We start from the raw sequence: 18949 nt of genomic DNA on the forward strand, positions 1-18949 counted from the left end.
CCTTTTAAAATATAAAATAGTGTTTTATTAATTTACATTATTACATTAACGTTTAGAACTCTCAACAATAACAACTTTACAACACTACACCTCGACGGACTCGGCTCGTTGAGTGGATCTAAGCTTCGCACCCTTCGTTTGGGCGACAATCCGTTCCATTGCGGATGTGGCACTGCAAAGTTAGTAGCCGGCCTGCGTAGCTCTCAGCGTCTCGCCGGTGCTGGAGCCAGATGTAGGACGCCTGCAGCCTTAGCCGGAGCTCCGTTGCACCGTTTGCCTGCCCACCATCTCAACTGTGACGGTAAGTGTCCAATCCCATTGCTAAACAGTGCCATAACTAATGTAATTATGCAATTTATCCTTTATTCTAGGCTCAGTTCCCCTCGCTCAAGAGTGCAATGTTGAAGTGCAATGCCCAGCGCCGTGCCACTGTACAGACGGTTCCATTGATTGCAGAGAGCGGGCACTTGAAAAAGTACCGTTCGCACTTCCTGACTATTCGACCGAACTGTAAGTATTAATTGAGTCATCAATGAAAAGAATCGAATAATAGCTAACTATTGTTTCCAGCCGCTTAGAGCAGAATCTGTTAACAGAGATACCGGCGAAAGCGTTCACTTCATACAAAAAATTGAAGAGAATCGATCTGAGCAACAATAAAATCACTAAAATCGCTGCTGATGCTTTCACGGGATTGAGGAGTCTCACTTCATTGTATAATAATAATAAATATTGATTACTTACATTGCAATTTAGTATAGATGTCATAAGAGATTATTATTTTTAGGGTCTTGTACGGCAATAAGATAAAAGATTTACCATCTGGAATCTTTCATGGATTATCTTCCTTACAACTTTTGTAAGTAATAATATTGTAAATAACATTGTTAATAAATAAAAATGTAAATTATTATATTATATTTCAGACTGTTAAACTCCAATGAAATATCTTGCATAAGAAGAGATACATTCAAAGATCTTCATAGTTTAAATTTACTGTAAGTTTTAATATACTATATTAATAAATCTCAATTATTTAACAACTTACTTGATTAGATATTTTTTATAAACTGAATACTTTACTTATTTTTGATCATGAACAATTATAATAGAATTTTTTAAATTTTTTTAAATACTGTATAAAAAAATAAATAAGAAAAGCATTAATCTCTAATTCTAATTCCTGTCACACTATCTAAATAAGATCAGGATCATTCTCTCACACTGGTTTCATTGCAAAGTTTTGGTTCTTAGAAATTCTTCAACAGCATAATAAGACTTCCAACCTTAATAGTTAGTTTGTGGTACAGTATAATATATAAACTAAACTGAATAACTTCTGCGTCCATTATCTTTTTAATCGAATAAAATGAACATGCCACAACTGGCATTGTCTTTTGAATTGAGAAGTTCACTGCATTGATGAGGTTTTGAAGACATTTTTTGTAGTTATTTAGACTTAGTCTTTCCAACATCGAGCCCGACATTGTAGTTCTGGTTTCAAGGAAATACTACATCTCATTAAGTAAAAATTATTTGCAGAAAACGTATTTTAATAAGAACTATTTTGACCAAAATTTTACCAAGAAATGTTTTGTATGAACTTATTGCATAAATTTGTAGCTTTTTTATTCTTCTTACTACTATTTTCATTCATTACATGTTTTTTATTCTACATGCTAATAAAAATGTTCATTTCTATAAATGCGCAAGACCATCAATTTAAATAACCAGCAATACATTTTTACCAATATTTATTAAAATTAAATTATTGAGCCAGAATGTCGTAAAATATTTAAGGTTGATTTGGGGTCCACAAAAAAAATGTTGTTCAAGAGGGGGTCCACAGCAGGAATGTCATTGAAAGGCAGAGGTGGCATTTGCCCCCCCCCCCTTAAATTTGGCCAGAAAAATACATTGTATATAATGAAATACTACAAATTTTAATGAAATCAAAATATTAAAAAAAAAACGACCACTGACTGGCCATCTTTTGCCTCTCTCCCTCTGGAAAAATCTGAAATTATATCCCTGCTTCTAAACCAGAAATTCTCGGGTTTCAACAATAAAACGATAAATTTTAGTGGGAACGCTCGTTACCGAGCGTTTCCACTGCGACGGCGCCGACACGTTTTTATTGCTTTTGACATGAATTTTTTACTTATGAGAAGGGATGATTGTTTTTTGCGCTCTTCTATTGGTCAAAATTCGGTTTAGATATACTTCTTCATTTGATTCTCACTTATTTTAAGTCGCAATATTGTTATAAAAATTCATAGTCAAAGTAATATGAACGCTAAATAACCGAATGTTTCCACTGTGACGGCGATGGAATGATTTTATTGCTTTTGACGTAGTTTGTAAACAGTGATCCCCTTGAACTTGGCCAGAAAAGAGCATGTCATTTAATAAAATAAATACTATGAATCTTAATGAAACCTAAACATTAAAAAAACGACCACTGACTCCGCTGAAAAAAACTGAAATGACGCCCCTGATCAACGAACTACGTTTAAGAACCACTGCTCCATACTATACATTTTGATATCTATACTCTATACTAGGTATATCGTATTTATTAAAAAGATGCATTGATAAAAAAAATTATAGCAGATCATTCAGTACTTCTTTACTAGCAAAACAAAATTACATTACAATTAAAATATAAACTAAACAAGGATTTATTTCAGATCTCTCTATGACAACAACATTCAGACTTTAGCAAATGGAACATTTGATGCCATGAGTAGTATTCAAACCCTGTGAGTTATCGTAATGTTATCATAAAAATATTTAAGCATACATTTGTTGACTTATAAATGTTCTTTAGCCACCTTGCACGTAATCCGTTTGTATGCGACTGCCGACTCCGTTGGATCTCCGAATATCTACAAAAGCATCCTATAGAGACATCAGGAGCTAGATGTGATGGACCCAAACGTATGCATAGAAGAAGATTAGAGGCTTTAAGAGACGATGTCTTAAAATGTAAAGGTAAATAACATAAGTGAAATACTGAAATGTAAACGATTAACTTATAAATTAATATTAATTTATAGGCATGGAAGAATTAACAATGGGTGATGGATGTCCAGCTGAAGCGCCATGTCCTAACCCTTGTTCGTGCAGAGGATCTATTGTGAATTGTGCTTCTCTCGGAGCTTCAGAGATTCCACGAGATATACCCATTTATACAACTCAGTTGTGAGTATCAAATTTTATTCGCTTTAGTCAGCTTAATCCTACAGTTGATTAATAGCAAACTATTCATTAATGTTTTATGTTTTAAGGTTATTGAACGACAATCGCTTAGGCAGTATTAAATCAGACGGTTTGATGGGCCGTCTTCCGGCTCTTACTCGTTTAGATCTGAGGCGGGCCGGTATCAAAACAATAGAAGAAAACACCTTCGAAGGAGCCTCTAAATTGCAAGAGTTGCTCTTAGACGACAATGCCATTGCTTCTGTTTCGAATAAAATGTTCTTGGGTTTACATAATCTGCGTGTATTGTACGTATTTTATAATTGAAAACTGTACTATTTTGCCACAAAAATTACAAGCTGGTTTCAGCTGTGATTCAGCAATTTTTATGACAAAAATCTTATTGTACAGTGTAATTATGATATTAACATATTCTAAAATTATTTTTTTTATAAATTTTACCTCATAGATCACTCAATGAAAACGAAATCACATGTGTGATGCCTGGATCGTTCGATCATCTGACATCGCTGCACACTCTGTTAGTGTTACATTATATATTACCATCACTACGCATTTTATAACCTTTATTATTAATTATTTGTAGATCTTTGGACGGTAATCCTTTCAACTGCAATTGCCATCTCTCATGGATGGGACCTTGGTTGCGCAGTAACGACTTCGGAAGCGGCGCAACTTGCAAAGAACCTCAAAGATTGAAAGGTTCTCTATTGAGAGATCTTCCACATCACGACTTCAAATGCACGAGTGAATCAGACGAAGGTTGTTTGGTCGGCGGTTATTGCCCGTCTTCGTGCAAATGCACCGGAACTGTCGTGAGATGTTCACGATCATCGCTAACGTCGATACCTTCAAATATACCATCTGAAACAACCGAACTGTAAGCTTAATAAAAAATATAAATGTATTGAATGTGAATACTAAATTATTATATATATACATATATAATTTTTAGATATCTAGAATCAAACAACATAACTATGATAGATTCAGAGCAGTTGAAGCATCTCAGATATTTGACGCGTCTAGATTTGAGCAACAATCGTATCGCCGTTTTGGCGAATAATACGTTTGCTGGACTCAAGCGATTATCGACGCTGATCGTCGGTTACAATAAACTGAGATGTGTGCAAAAAGAGGCTCTCAAAGATTTAACATCTTTAAGAGTTCTCTCACTTCACGGTAATCAGCTATCGATGTTGCCTAATGGATTGTTTGAAGATCTGCAATCGATAACTCACATGTGAGTAAAAATAATATTTAATTATGTATGTAAATCAAGAGAAATTAAATCATAGGTCAGCTATAATCTGTAGCCAACATAGTATTTCGGGATTTAAAAACGTTCTATAAAAAAAATCAATCCGCTAAACAGACAAATAGAATGTCAATCTTTGCGAATAAAATTCTAGTATAAATTATATTGTACACGCAGTTGTTAAAATAAGCATTTAATTTTACAGAGCACTGGGTTCAAATCCATTGTATTGCGACTGTTCGTTGCGTTGGCTAGCCGATTGGGTCAAAGTTGACTACGTCGAACCAGGAATAGCTCGTTGCGCTGAACCGTTTTACATGAAAGATAAATTACTATTGAGCACTCCATCTTCAGCTTTTCAATGCAAAGGTATATACAAACACATTTATCTCCCTCCTTACATTTTTGATTTGATTTGACTATATACTTTTATTATTTACAGGAACGGTACCGAATGAAATATTGAGCAAATGCAATGCGTGTTACACTCATCCCTGTTCCAACGGCGGGGCTTGCTCACCGGCATCAGATGGGGGTTTCACTTGCACTTGTCATCCTGGTTATCACGGTGATAAGTGCCAACATATGATCGACGCTTGCTATGGCAGTCCGTGCGCAAATAACGCCACTTGTAAAGTGTTAGAAGAAGGAAGATTCAGGTCGGTTGTAGCAATTTCTAATACGAAAACTCACATAAACCAATGATTAGTATTACCATATTTACTAATCCAATGTGTTTGACTAAATAACTTACAATAACACGTTATTCTAGTTGTCAATGTCAACAAGGCTTTACCGGAATGAGATGTGAAACAAACATCGACGATTGTGTGGGTCACAAGTGCCAGAACAACGCAACATGCGTCGATCAACTCAATTCTTACAAATGCCAATGTCAACCAGGATATATGGGTAAAATATTATTAATTTAACCAGTTTTTATCAATACATTTTTATAACTTTACTCATTATTTTAGGTGAAAAATGCGAGACCAAAATACCGTTTTGTTCCGCTGAATTCAATCCGTGCGGAACTGGAGGTCGGTGTGTCGATCATTTCACCCATTATACGTGTGATTGTTTACCTGGATATACAGGAGTAAATTGCACGACTAATGTTGATGATTGTGCGAATAATATGTGCCAGGTATTTAAAAATAATATTATTATACATACATATGCTAACTAATCTTGATTTAATTTTTTATTTATTATTTTAGAATGGAGCTATTTGCACTGACGGTCTTAACGATTATACTTGTACGTGTACCGAAGGATTTTCTGGTAAATTCTGTGAAGTCGGCCCTCGTGCTGGACCCCTCTATCCTCAAACATCTCCATGTGCTCATCACGAATGTGTGCATGGTGTATGCTATACGCCCCAATCAAATTCTGAAGGGTCATCAAACGATTATTTATGCAAATGTGCTCCAGGATATTCAGGTTAGTTTCTTCATTTTATTTCTATTTAATATTATTATTTTTGGAATCCAAAATATTCATCACCGACAATCAAAAAAAAAGTAAAAAGAAGATAAATAAATTAAAAGAGAATTATAATAAAAAAATAATCGGTCTATGAATATCCAAAAAAACAAACAATTCATCTCCTCAATCGAATACAAAACTCTTGCAATCTCGTTCGATTTTCTGTACCATTTTTAATTATTAACTAATATTTCCATTCCTGCTAACAACAAAATATCTTGTCTAGTTTCACAACAATGGTTTTGCTTATAAGGGAGCACACGACAATATACACTTGCTTCATTAGAGAGATTGTACATAAACAGAGATTAAGAATACGGCAATTTGTCGAAATAACCCTCTATTCCCAATCATCCAAACTTAATAGAAAAAACATATACTTGCTCATATCTCAACTCCTATTTAATTAATATTTCTACTGAGGCGAATTTAGGGAAGAGAATTGTTAATGAATTGTGAACTTTTGCTTTTAATTATTTATTTATTTTTATTCTGTGATAAATCTTCCAAGATGCTCGGCTTTGTTATGAGGAATGCCTTTCACTTTGACGATCCGTCAGTTATTCGCATCCTCTATGACATCTTAGTTCGTAGCATTCTTGAATCGGGATCTATAATTTGGAATCCCCGAATAGCCAAATATTCCCTTTTAGTGGAAAAAATTCAAAAAAGGTATTTAAGATACCTTTACAAAAGGACATTTGGTTATTATCCGTACTTATATCCCAGCGCCTTTCTTTTAGGAGCGTTGGGATATGATTCGCTGAGTTCTCGCAGAAAGCTGTATGTCGCTAAGCATTTTTTTAAATTACTAAAAGGTGCTGTCGACAATCCAGCTATTCTCGAGGAATTCCAGTTTTGGGTTCCGGAACATTTTCGAGAATCACGATCGAGACCTCTTTTGATGGCCGTTAGGGCTAGGACATCCGCACTAGCCGACTCGCTTATAGCTGTGGCCATCCGGCTCCTTAATACACTGGCATTACATATTGACTTATTTAATGTTAGCTACGAGGATCTGATCCAGTTTATATCATTTAATTTTAATATTTTATAATTTTTTGTTATGTTTAAGTATTGTTATATTTATGTATATATACGTTTTTTTATGTTTTATAAATTTAAAATTTGTTTTCGACCATCGTGGCACATTGGGGTAACCTGTTAGGCCACGATGGTCTTAATTTAATCTAAAAAATAAAAAAATAAAATTACTACTTGTATATATACATATGTATATTTATTATTATTCCTTATTTATTTTTTGTATTTATCCTATACGTATATTTACTATCTAATAAATATTGTTTAAATGCCAAAATTCATTTCGATTAGAACACCTGCCGCAGTCATGAATTTTCAGAAACTGCTTCTCTCGCCCTTAACCTAGTCACATAGAAACAAGAGTGAAAATTCATGACCATGGCAGATGCATCATGCCGAAATATTGTATTATTTATATCGCGAGTATATATATTTAAATAATATAAATACTCGCGACCTTTCAAGGAAATAAATTAATAAATAAATATTTTCATGTTGTAGGAAAATTATGCGAATACCTCACATCATTAACTTTTGTGCACAACAACTCGTACGTTGAAATGGAACCTTTGAGAACCAGACCAGAAGCCAATATCACCATGATATTTAGTTCTTCACAGCAAGATGGAGTACTCATGTATTTCGGAGCTCAAGATCACCTCGCTGTTGAGTTATTCAACAGTAGAATACGTGTGAGCTACGATGTTGGTAATCATCCGGTTTCAACAATGTATAGGTAATGATTCTAACTTCAAAATGCATATATTAATCAATGGATGTAATAAAACAAAACTTATGTATATATATATATATATATAGCTTTGAAATGGTGTCCGATGGAAACTATCACAAAGTCGAACTATTGGCTATTAAGAAGAACTTCACTCTCCGAGTTGATAGCGGACCAGCCAGATCAATAGTGAACGAAGGTCCTAAAGAATACCTACGCTTAACTAAACCGCTTTATTTAGGCGGATTACCCGACGATGTCGGAAAGGAAGCTTTCAGCAAATGGCATCTGCGGAATTTGACCAGTTTCAGAGGTATTATCAATTAGAAAACTTATTTTAAATTCGATACTAAATATTTTATATTTACAGGTTGTTTTAAAGAAGTGTGGATTAATCACAAACCTGTAGATTTTACAAATGCAGCGAGACAAGTCCGAGTGACACCCGGTTGCGCCCTACTTGAAGAAATGGAAGTGGAATCGGCTCCGCTATTACCAGCAATGCTCGGTGATCCACACAATACTGAGGTGTGTGGTTTATTTTTATATTTTTATTTTTATTGTGGTTTAATTATTAATCTTTCTCTTCAGGATCCGTGCATTCCCAATCCTTGTAAACGCGGAGGTAAATGTGTGCAAGAAGGTGACTCCAGGAGCGATTATACATGCAGATGCAAACCTGGTACACGAGGACCACAATGCGAACTATTGGCGTCTATCGGTAAAAAGCAAAAATAACAATATAGAATATGTCGTTAATTGTATTTCATTAAAATGTATTTATTGGCTTATTTTACAGCCGGTTCTACGATTTTAGGTCAAACAAAAATATCAAACTTCAATAAGCAAAAGCAGCACTCTGAATTGTCCACAGGATTATCTCAAAGTAAGTTGATCTCGTACAGAAGTACAGTAGAACACATTTTAGTTACCGAATTACTAATTAATATTTCATTGTTACACTCCCATTACATATATCTTCTTAGGGTATGTAAAAGTAATGAAAGTTCTAAGACTATAGTTAGTTTTTGAGCTTTCATTATGTTAGGTTTGGGTTTGAATAGCAAATGAACGTTTCACAACTGTCAAATTGAGTTTCATAGACATTTTAGAGCAGTATAATTTCACTAGCGACTATAGTAATTTTCTTGGGAAATATTCTGATTTTTGACAAGAGAATTCACAAAATTTAAATTTCCGAGTAAACTCGGGCATGACCGGGAAGGGGTTAAATTATATTTCCGCTAATAGAAATATATATCTACTGGTGAAAATGTATTTGGACTTCACTAGTGAAAATGTTACTTCACTGAAAATATACATTCACTGTAACATTTATACATTGCATGCAAATAAAAAATGATAAATACGTAAATGTACATATATACATATTAATACGTATGGAAAAGTTGAAATCACATAATTTTACTAGCACCTGCCAGATAAATTACAATATATTTCACTGGTAAAAAAGATATATCAACCGGTGAAAATGTATTCTGTCAGTGGTCGTTTTTTTATATTTCGATTTCATTAAGATCATAGTATTTTATTAAATGACGCATTTTTCTGGCTAAATCCAAGGGGGGCAAATACCCTCACCCACCTGCACCCCTGTGCCAGAGATTGTGAATAAATATAATTATCTATTAATTTATTTTATTAATTTATTTATCTAATATAGCTAATTGTTTATACACTAAACAAATTGAATCAAAACATACATATAAAGCATAACATAAACATAAACAGAACATTAAAAAATCTTTAATATTATAATTTATTTGTTAATGGACGAAGGCGTTTCTTTATTCCAATGAGGAACCCCGCGACATTTTTATTTTTGCAGATTGTCCTAGGAATATTATTTTACAAATTCACACCTCTGCAAAATATTCCCCTGGCCGTACTCGTTTTCTTATACTGAACTATCCTTAAATTGTCTCTATTTCTAGTATTACATCTATATATATATCTTTATTTATTTTTAAATATTTATAAAATATTTTCTTATTTACAAATAGATACTAAAACATTGATCTTCAATATTTCTTGAATACCCAATCAAACTTTTACAACTAGTAAATTTTATTTTTATTTAAAACTACTCTCATTGCCTTATTTTATAATTTTTACAACATTGTTTTATCTAATTTATTAAGCATATATAATATTATAGCACAATAATTGAAGTGGGTCAATATTGTTTAATTTGCACAGCTGGATCCCGCTCTCCGAGTAATGGAGCATCAGTTGTTGGAACATCTTGCCGAAAAGAAGCCTCCAGAGAGTTCTACATTGAAGGAACTTGCAAAAGTCGCCGTGCACTCAGAACTGCCAGATGCAAGCCATCAGCAGCCTGTGGTGCACACGCTTGTTGCGTTCCTCGCAATACTAAACGAAGAAAAGTAAAGATAGTCTTTTTGAATATTACATATGCTTTTATAACGTTTCTAATACCGTTTCGATGGGTTTTTTTTCAGGTACGTTTAGTGTGCAGCGATGGAACACGTTATACAAAAGACATCGACGTCGTGCGAAAGTGTGCATGTTCTAGAAAATGCGCTCGCGGCAACCACGGCTCTAACTGACTGCACACAGCGACCGACGACGATCAAATTACCGACCGATCAAACACCAACTTGCTGCAAATCATCGCAGTGCCGGAGGACTTACCTTTAGTTAAGCTTAGTAATAATTACAATACGCCTAAGTCTAGTGATTATAGTGATAATGTGAATAACGACAAATTTAGCTTTAACGGCGATTATGCCATCGATCATCCTGACAATTTGAAGTATAACAAAACAGTAGTGTTTAAAGACGAATACTCGAGTTACAACGACGAACGGTCGTTTAACAATAACGCTGAAAAAGTTGTCATCGTACCGGGTGTGATAGACATCGAAGACGTGGTGGATTACGATCCAGATCTAAACAATAACAGTTCGTTCAACGACGATAGAGTTACTAGTTTATTATATAATAATAAAAGAATGATTGATTCGTTTGCCATAAATAATACAAAACATGAGGGTAATTCTAATAATGTAACATCAAATAAAGATTTGAAGAATCAAATCATTGGGGACGTTTTAGATTCAAACGATTATAGTATGCTAGATCAGATCTTCAAAATGATCAAAAGTGACTATGAAAGATCGTTCAATAATAATGTCGATTTCAATAAAAACGATTTCGTTGAGCTTATAAGTCAGACTAATAAACGGGATAATGAATTCAAACTACTATTCAAACTATATATAAAACACTTGTTCAAATTGTTCGAAAACAGTTCCAATAGTTTCACAAATAAAAATAGTTTTGATAATCATTTACTTGAGATAGTTAATCTTAAACTTAGCAATTTTGATAAAATATACGCTCTTATTACCAGTATTGTTTATAACGAATTATCTAGTAATCAAACTAATTTTGTAGCCACTGGAAGTGATGAAAAAATATTAAATGACGTAGATCCTGATACAATGGATTATGACAATGAGCGTTTGATGTCAGGTGACGATAGTAGGATTAACATACGGACCGGCGACGTAATGTTTAAGGACGATCCGAATTCTGATAAAGGAATAAAAACTTTTGAAACGCCGGCCGGAAGGGTGAAGATCTTATTCGAAGTTTCCGATAAAGATAAGGGCAAAACTATAGAAAAACCGGCTCCAAAAATAACAGCAATAACGGAACCTAGAAATAATTTCTATCAGGAGTCTGAGAAAAATAAAGTTTCCGCCGTGATGACGCCGGACGGAAAAATAGCATTGCTCGTCAAATCCAAAGATAAAGAGGCAAACGAGGAGCTATTCAAAAAGAAGCACAAGAATAATGCAGGTGAAATTAAAACCACAATTTTAAAGCCGGTGATGAAAGTCAAAGGTGAAAGTGAGCGGACTATTTTGCATCCTGTCGGATCTAAAATATGGACAACGAAAGGAATTATTCAGTCGTCTTTGGATGAATACTCTAAAGCAAAAATTGACGATGTTCCATATGAGGATGATGATTACTATGATAATGAAGATGAATTTGATCCAGAGTTATTGAAATCGACCACGGAGAGCATTGCAATTGAAACGTCTACGACTTCTAAACCTACTGAGTTTATTATAATTCCAAATATCATAGAAAATGAAAGAAACAATGATGTTGTGAAACAATTCGAAAAGGATACTAACATGGTGCCGAGTTTATATAACGAAACAGGTTTAGAAAGAAATATATCTGCAAATCAACCTATAAGGCCGGATTTTAAGAAACTCAATAATACAAATAAAAATACTTACGAATTACCCTTCGAAGATAATAATAATAAAAATATAATATCTAATAATTATGCGAAAAGCTATTTAAAAAATACTTACATGAACATTTTGGATATCTTCGGACCTGATTCGAAAGACGTGATGCAATTATTGAACGACGTCAAAAAAGATGATAAGTCGTCGAAAAAAAATAATAAGCAACACGACGAGAGTGAAAAAATTCCTCACAGCAAAAATCAAGATATAAATAACGAACAAGCCGCCAAAATGAACATACCTATCATCAGTAGGAACGAGGGTGATAAAATACCAAATGAGACTGACAACGAAGATGATAACTATGCCGAAAGAAAGCCAGACGATTGGAAGACTATCTTTATCGGTGGTGAATCTGACGATACTTGGGGTATCGACGATAGAGATCAAACCGAAGAATCAAACGTGAGGATCATACCAGTAGTCGACACAAGACACGGAGTTTTTACGGGAAAAGAACATGATAAATCCATCAAGAATAATCTCAATAAACCGAGTTTCGACGCGAAAACTAAGAGTTTCGAAACAAACTCTTCGCATCACGTCTCTTGCCTGTTTCCTTTATGTTTTATCTCAATATTCGGTTTTATGGTGTATACTGCCATGTCGTGGTTCAAATCTTACATCCATTTCGAGAGCGTTTTATTGACATACCTGTAATGGTAAAACAATTATCATAAAATAAAATGTATGAGATTATTAGCGATAAGAAATGATAATATTTTTAATACAGATTTCAAAGCAAACATTCCGCAGAGACAACAACGGTGCATATTTTTATAACAATGTCATATTCAGACTAAATAATGGGTATTTTTCAGCTCAGTCTCAGCAGTTATGATGATTAAAAATTAAGATAAAAGCATAAGATTGTTTATACAGCGTCTTGAACCAAAGTCTTATATTGTAAACTTGTATATAGATATAGAATTATTTAACTGAACATAACGATTATATAACACCTATAATTGTTTCCGTATTGATTGTCGTCAAATCGAACAAATACAATAATGTATATTTTGTTGCATAAGAACGGATGTATTTATATGAAATATAGATAAGTGTTAATAAATATAACATAATATTTTGAATAATATTATGCATTGTGGCATTACACGATCTTCTCGTTCTTACGATACTTACGATAAATGGATTCTTTGGTGGTTCAATAAACCAAAATGCATAGTATTACAGAAAATGTGTAAACTTAATGTAATTTATATAAAACTATATTTATAGGATTAATAATATTAAATTTAATAAATGATATTTATTATAACATAAGGTCGGTAAAGTCATAGTTGGTCGCTGAAAATATTTATGAAATATCTATTTATATACACCTATATATAAAAGATATATAACATAGTGTTTTAATTATTGTATAGTGATTATTATATGTGCATTTGCGCCTTTTAATTTTTTTATTGTACATTTCATGATTGTTTTTAATTTATTTTTCACATAATGTGTAATTGAAACATCAACACAAAGAATAAACATAAAATATTTCTTGTATTTCATTCAACGAATAAGCTTGATTGCCTAATGATATTTTTTTATGATTTTTTAATCTGCAGAACTGATTAATTTAATACATATTATATTAATATTTTTAAAGATATTATAAAATTTTGCTATCGATTATCGATTTTGTTATAATTTTAAGATTTAGAATCTCTGAGCCTAATTAAGAATCTGTGAAAAGATTGCTAATATATTATATTAAATTAACTAAATAAAACATATTTTTTGTCTAATAAAATTTTAAAGCGTCGCATTGTATTATAAATAACATATAATATATTGTCTAATCAAAAGCATATGATTTTATTAAAATAATATTTTATATTTTTTTTTACGTATTGCTATTTATTATTATATTTCTTCATTTTCAAATGCGGGTATATGAAAAATATTATGTTAATTTACTTTTATTTTAATTCATATTATATTTATAATGTATTAGAAACTGTACCTAAATTGTTTTACATTTTTGTAGCAATGTTATATTTATAAATGCAAGAAAAATAATATATTTATATTATAAATGGGACACATTACAATGTCATGTGTGTTTATAAAAAAATATAAATCTTGTATTATAAAATTGTTTTATTTATTTATATGTATGGGACATGAACTATAAAAAGTAGATTTATAAATGTAATTTTTTTATTGCCAAAGGGTAAAGATAGAAATCAAAAAACATCCCAATCAAAAAAAAATCTAAATCATTGAAGACATTAATAATATATGAATTTCAAAATATTGAATATATGTATATATATAATTTAAAAACAGAAACGCAAGTTACAAAACAATAATAGTGTGTAATAAGAACAATCCAATAAATTACATTATAGCTATTTCCTAATAAAGCAGTAATTTGTAGTCAGTATTAGTGTCCAGTACGCCTTTACCTTGATCCCTTTTTAATGTGCCTGTATTGGGCCACTTTTAGAATGCAGACCTAACAAAAAATCGTCCTTAAGCTTTCCTTTACTGTGATGTACACCTAGTGTACATGTCATATATTATGTGAATTCCTTTATAAATATGTCGATCAAAATGTTAATATTTAAAAAAAATTTAAAGATAAAATAAATATTTGCATTCATACAGAATAATTTGAATCTCCAATCCATTTACTAGTTTTTTCCACCTTAATTACAATAATTGCTAAGTTTTAACTTTGACTATTTTTATAAAGCTTATTTCGTATTTTCCCAATTTTAAATCACTAATTTTGTTAATGTACGCCATAGATTCTCAAACTTAATTAACTCATCGTTCACTTCTTAAAGTCAATATTGCATTTAATATAATACTAAATTGTAAGCGTAGCAATACCCATATATTGTTTTATTTTCTCTTAAATATTAATGTAGCTTGTGCAATTTAAAAATTTCAAATAGCAAGTTTGGATATAAAACAACTTAGAACTTATATTATAAAATTATTTAACATTATAAAACTGCACACTTTACACAAAATTTTCACCAATATTATCAACGAAAGAGAATATTTTTTTGTTATTTATACAGTACTACTTACAAAATTGAAAATTCTATTCATAATTAATATAATAAATGCTACTTATAAAAATAAGAATCACAATTTATAAAAATAGTATTTGCAATTTAAAAAAATCAAAATAAGTAACTAAGTAAGTAATTACCCTAACGGCTCGGTCCAAACCCATGGGTACCTATATAAAATGATTACAGCGGCCACTTTCAAAAGATCTGTAGAGGCCTATTTATATTTAGATTTATTTAAATTTCATTATGGCCAAAACTTGGCGGCACTCTGGTAACACTGCCGTGACGGATACTCTCAACTGGCAACCTCCAGCGCGTTCGCTCCTCTTCTGCTTTGCCTCACCTCTCCCGTTGCCAAAGATTTTACTTTATTATAAATTTAAAATGCCTAAAACATTTTTGCATTATTTTTTAAACAAAATATTTTTACCCAATTCTTCGTCGCCCTCAATGGCTCCTTTATCGCCCACCAAATTCCCCGGAGCCAGATCCGTCCACCGCCCACTAGTGGGCGATATTGCCCAATTTGAGAACCTATGATGTACATCGAGTGAACATCACCGGAGCGCTTTTTTTCACCGTAAGAGCGACAAATTTATGAAGACGCCCTTGCCAATTATTTAAAACTAAAATCTTAATACTAAAAATTTAAATTGTGTGTAAAAATTATTAAAATCTCATGTTCAAAATTCCTCGTTTTATACTTATTATACTTCTTCGTCCTTGTGACCAAAAAGTATAATTGTGTAGTGATGGTAATTGCAAGCTGCAGAGTTTTATTGCGGCGAAAGCATTACATGGTTAATATGTGATAAGACGTCGACCCAACGGTACCCTTCCCCTAGCAATTGTATTATAACAAATTTGCACTAAGATGTGAAATTATTCACATCGATATTTTTATAAAATGTATGGTGATGTTAATGAGACGCCAACTAACTTCATTCATAATTTTCAGATTAATTATAACTCCATTTTTGAACTTCAGTGTTATTTTTAGTTACTTAACTCTCCATTTGCGGTGCGGCGCTGCAATCGCCGCCCTCGGCCGTCGCCCGCCCTTCGCGCAGCTTTTCCGCTCAATAATGTAAATATTGCTGAAAACATCTCTCCTTCCATTATTTCATTAGTAAACAATACAAATTCATAATTTAGAGACATACACTGCTAAGTTTCAGTCGCACCATTTCAACATAAACACAGAATCTATTTATATAATCCATACAACACGTTTAACCTCCTTTCGAAAATACTGTCAGTTTTCATGTTTTCATTAGATAATATTTTATTTTCCATATAACTTACAAAAATCTATGCAAATGTTTCAGCTGAAAATGGTAACTAACATAAAAGCCGCTGTTCCTCTTCTGGATTCTGAACAATACCATCCAAATGACAAGAATGGTAGCGATAAAGCTCTAGTATGTAGAAGTCCTCAAAGTCGCACTCACGGTATGCTAATTTATTTTATTTAACATTTTTTTATAACACATTCTCTAACATATTAGCACAATTCAGGTTATACAGATATGAACAAAGCTTCCAGCGAAGATCAATTGAAAGCCGGTCTACGTGGAAGAAAGACGTTCGCATTCTGGACGTTGATCGTCCTCTTATTAGTCTTAGCTGCCGGAAACATATTACTCACAGTCACAATATTATCAGTCTTACATCTTGGACAAGGTAGTACCATTAACAAAATCAACTCAATTTACTTTATTCAACAAATCAATTTGCAGGAATGGAAGGTATTGAATTGGTACCGGAAGCGTCCGTTATACGACTCTCCGGAGACGTTGACTTTGAACATATCTATCAAAGAGCTGGAAGACTACACGGATTTCGTGATATTCCTGTTACGATCGAAGGACACAAAGGTGGCAGCGTACGAATAGCGTTAGGAAGTCGCGGTCTTCGTTCATCTCCACATCAAGTGCTATCCGTTTCTCCCAACGGTGTTAGTATTGATGGAGTGATGGCATTCAACGTTTTACATCCGGATCCGTCTAAAAAGCCAGTCTTTTCTACTTCAGCGCCAGCTTATAACATGCCACATCCTAGTAAAAATCTCGTCGTAAAGGTAAATAGTTAATAATGTTCATAAATCCTAAAATTAACATCTTATTATACTATATTGATGATTAGATGGTGTCAACAAATCGCATAGCTTCGCCTGTAGATCAAAATCTGACTATTCGGTCGGACACGGTGGCCAATTTGCACGGCACAGAAGGAACGCACATGGACAGTAAAGAAATGATATGGTCGGCCGATCAAGATATTTATTTGAAGTCTATAAACGGTTCTATAATACTAAGCGGAAAAGAAGGTGTGTTTATAGATGTTAAAAACATACCGATAGCAAAATCGCATGACGAAAACGGTATACCGTACTTGGACGCCAAAGGACAGTTTAAAGTGTGCGTTTGTATGCCGCAGGGGAAACTGTTTAGACTTCCGATTACTTCGGGACAAGTAAACCGAGTTAGTTGCAGTCATATCAATATAACACCAAAATATAACCCTTGCAATTAAATTAATTAGAAATTGTTATAACATATCAATGTAGCATTGTTATTGTGATGTTTTATTGAACTAATAATAATCAATTGTAACTTAAGTCATAACTATACAAATAGTTTAAATATAGATTAACATTTATTATGTATTTGATTACAAAAATCATTCATATAAATACAATTTTTGACTTGAACAAATAAATTCCATGCTCTTCCTGTCGATAATAAATAATTTGTAATATAATAATAAAATGTAACTTTAAAGTAAATATGAATGCTACTGACTGCTTTTTCTGATTAAAGGTTGCTATTTACACTATTTAATATAATTTATAATAGTACAAATAGTATATTATGTTAAGGGAAAAATAGATTGCAATTATATCAAAATTTTAGTTAGAAAATATAATAAACATAAAATGTGTCAATGACATTTGCAAAATTTCACTATCAAAGTATCAAATCAAAAAAGTATGGGCGGTGTCCAAATAATAAGGGGGGGGGATAAAAAAAAATCATGTGATTTTTTATAAAAATTTAATTAGTTTTTTGCTTTTATATAAAGTAATGCCGGCTTGTGCATTTAAAACCGTTTTATAATAATTTATTCTAATAGGTAAAATAAAAAATGACATAAATCGAATGTTTTTTATTTAATTTTTTTATGCCGACATTTCGTACGCTTTCGACCAAACGTTATATGTACAAATCTAATTTAAATGGTGAAATCGATATTAATATCGTCATTGTTTATTTTTTATTATTAAAAAAAATATTTTTATATATAAAAACAAATTACGGAAATGCCTTTCACATTTTCGACGTATAGATACGAATTGAATGCTCGTAGCGTTTAATTGTACTTGTAACAAAAAAAAACAAATGTACCTAATACTAATAAATCAATACCCAAATAATAAGAAAAGTGAAAAATGGCGACGGCGCATATAAAAAATGAGCAAATTTAACAATTCGCGTACGTCATCCTTTGGTAAGCCAAGCGGTGACGTCGTCGAAATTAAAATAAACCAAATTTTTACATTATTGATTTTGTAGCGATACTCAAAAAACACTGTTGCCAGATCTATCAAATGAAAAAACTACTAAGCCAGGGGTTGAGAACAATGCGCTCTGCGCAGATATTATTATTTTAATTATTTATGATTGTTTTGAAAGTTTAAAAATCACATCGTTATCCATGTTGTAGTAGTTCAAATATATACTTTTGTTTAATTTGTTTAACAATCGTGTGAAGAATGCACTTTCTATAAAAAAATATAAGTATATAATACTTTGTATTCAAGAAAACGTAATTTTACTCAAACTCG

At 32.3% G+C, this 18949-nt stretch overlaps 2 protein-coding genes across 8 annotated transcripts in view; both read left to right on the plus strand.

The window, feature by feature from the left end:
• The window catches only part of sli (slit guidance ligand), a 297347-nt gene extending 285311 nt beyond the window's left edge, over positions 1-12036 (plus strand). For 3 of the 5 annotated variants that reach the window (XM_088200774.1, XM_088200779.1, XM_088200775.1), the window contains 24 exons: positions 57-301; positions 372-510; positions 571-714; positions 788-859; positions 927-998; positions 2691-2762; positions 2831-2994; positions 3060-3204; positions 3291-3509; positions 3671-3742; positions 3809-4102; positions 4178-4465; positions 4686-4849; positions 4923-5139; positions 5253-5392; positions 5458-5627; positions 5701-5923; positions 7514-7748; positions 7832-8055; positions 8113-8270; positions 8334-8463; positions 8542-8628; positions 9963-10150; positions 10226-12036. In XM_088200774.1, the coding sequence (XP_088056900.1) occupies positions 57-301; positions 372-510; positions 571-714; positions 788-859; positions 927-998; positions 2691-2762; positions 2831-2994; positions 3060-3204; positions 3291-3509; positions 3671-3742; positions 3809-4102; positions 4178-4465; positions 4686-4849; positions 4923-5139; positions 5253-5392; positions 5458-5627; positions 5701-5923; positions 7514-7748; positions 7832-8055; positions 8113-8270; positions 8334-8463; positions 8542-8628; positions 9963-10150; positions 10226-10333 (3970 nt within the window). In that variant the 3' untranslated portion in view covers positions 10334-12036. The remainder of the gene's footprint in view (positions 1-56; positions 302-371; positions 511-570; positions 715-787; positions 860-926; positions 999-2690; positions 2763-2830; positions 2995-3059; positions 3205-3290; positions 3510-3670; positions 3743-3808; positions 4103-4177; positions 4466-4685; positions 4850-4922; positions 5140-5252; positions 5393-5457; positions 5628-5700; positions 5924-7513; positions 7749-7831; positions 8056-8112; positions 8271-8333; positions 8464-8541; positions 8629-9962; positions 10151-10225) is intronic. The other 2 variants (XM_088200778.1, XM_088200776.1) reach the window with 2 other exon arrangements.
• Positions 12037-16126: 4090 nt separating this feature from the next.
• Scgbeta (sarcoglycan beta) lies at positions 16127-18259 on the plus strand. 3 transcript variants are annotated; one of them, XM_088200791.1, is made up of 6 exons: positions 16167-16189; positions 16258-16356; positions 16431-16554; positions 16621-16785; positions 16842-17182; positions 17248-18259. In XM_088200791.1, exons 3-6 carry the CDS (start codon positions 16437-16439, stop codon positions 17635-17637), a joined length of 1014 nt encoding a protein of 337 aa, XP_088056917.1. In that variant the 5' UTR covers positions 16167-16189; positions 16258-16356; positions 16431-16436; the 3' UTR covers positions 17638-18259. The 3 variants fall into 3 exon arrangements, with proteins under 3 accessions (XP_088056915.1, XP_088056918.1, XP_088056917.1); XM_088200789.1 differs by lacking the exon at positions 16258-16356 and having other exon boundaries at positions 16127-16189; XM_088200792.1 differs by lacking the exon at positions 16258-16356 and having other exon boundaries at positions 16128-16189; positions 16630-16785.
• Positions 18260-18949: the final 690 nt, after the last annotated feature.

This window comes from Plectrocnemia conspersa, unplaced genomic scaffold, assembly GCF_051122295.1.
Source record: "Plectrocnemia conspersa isolate PC_06_02 unplaced genomic scaffold, ASM5112229v1 ptg000012l, whole genome shotgun sequence".
In the NCBI taxonomy this organism is placed as follows: domain Eukaryota; kingdom Metazoa; phylum Arthropoda; class Insecta; order Trichoptera; family Polycentropodidae; genus Plectrocnemia; species Plectrocnemia conspersa.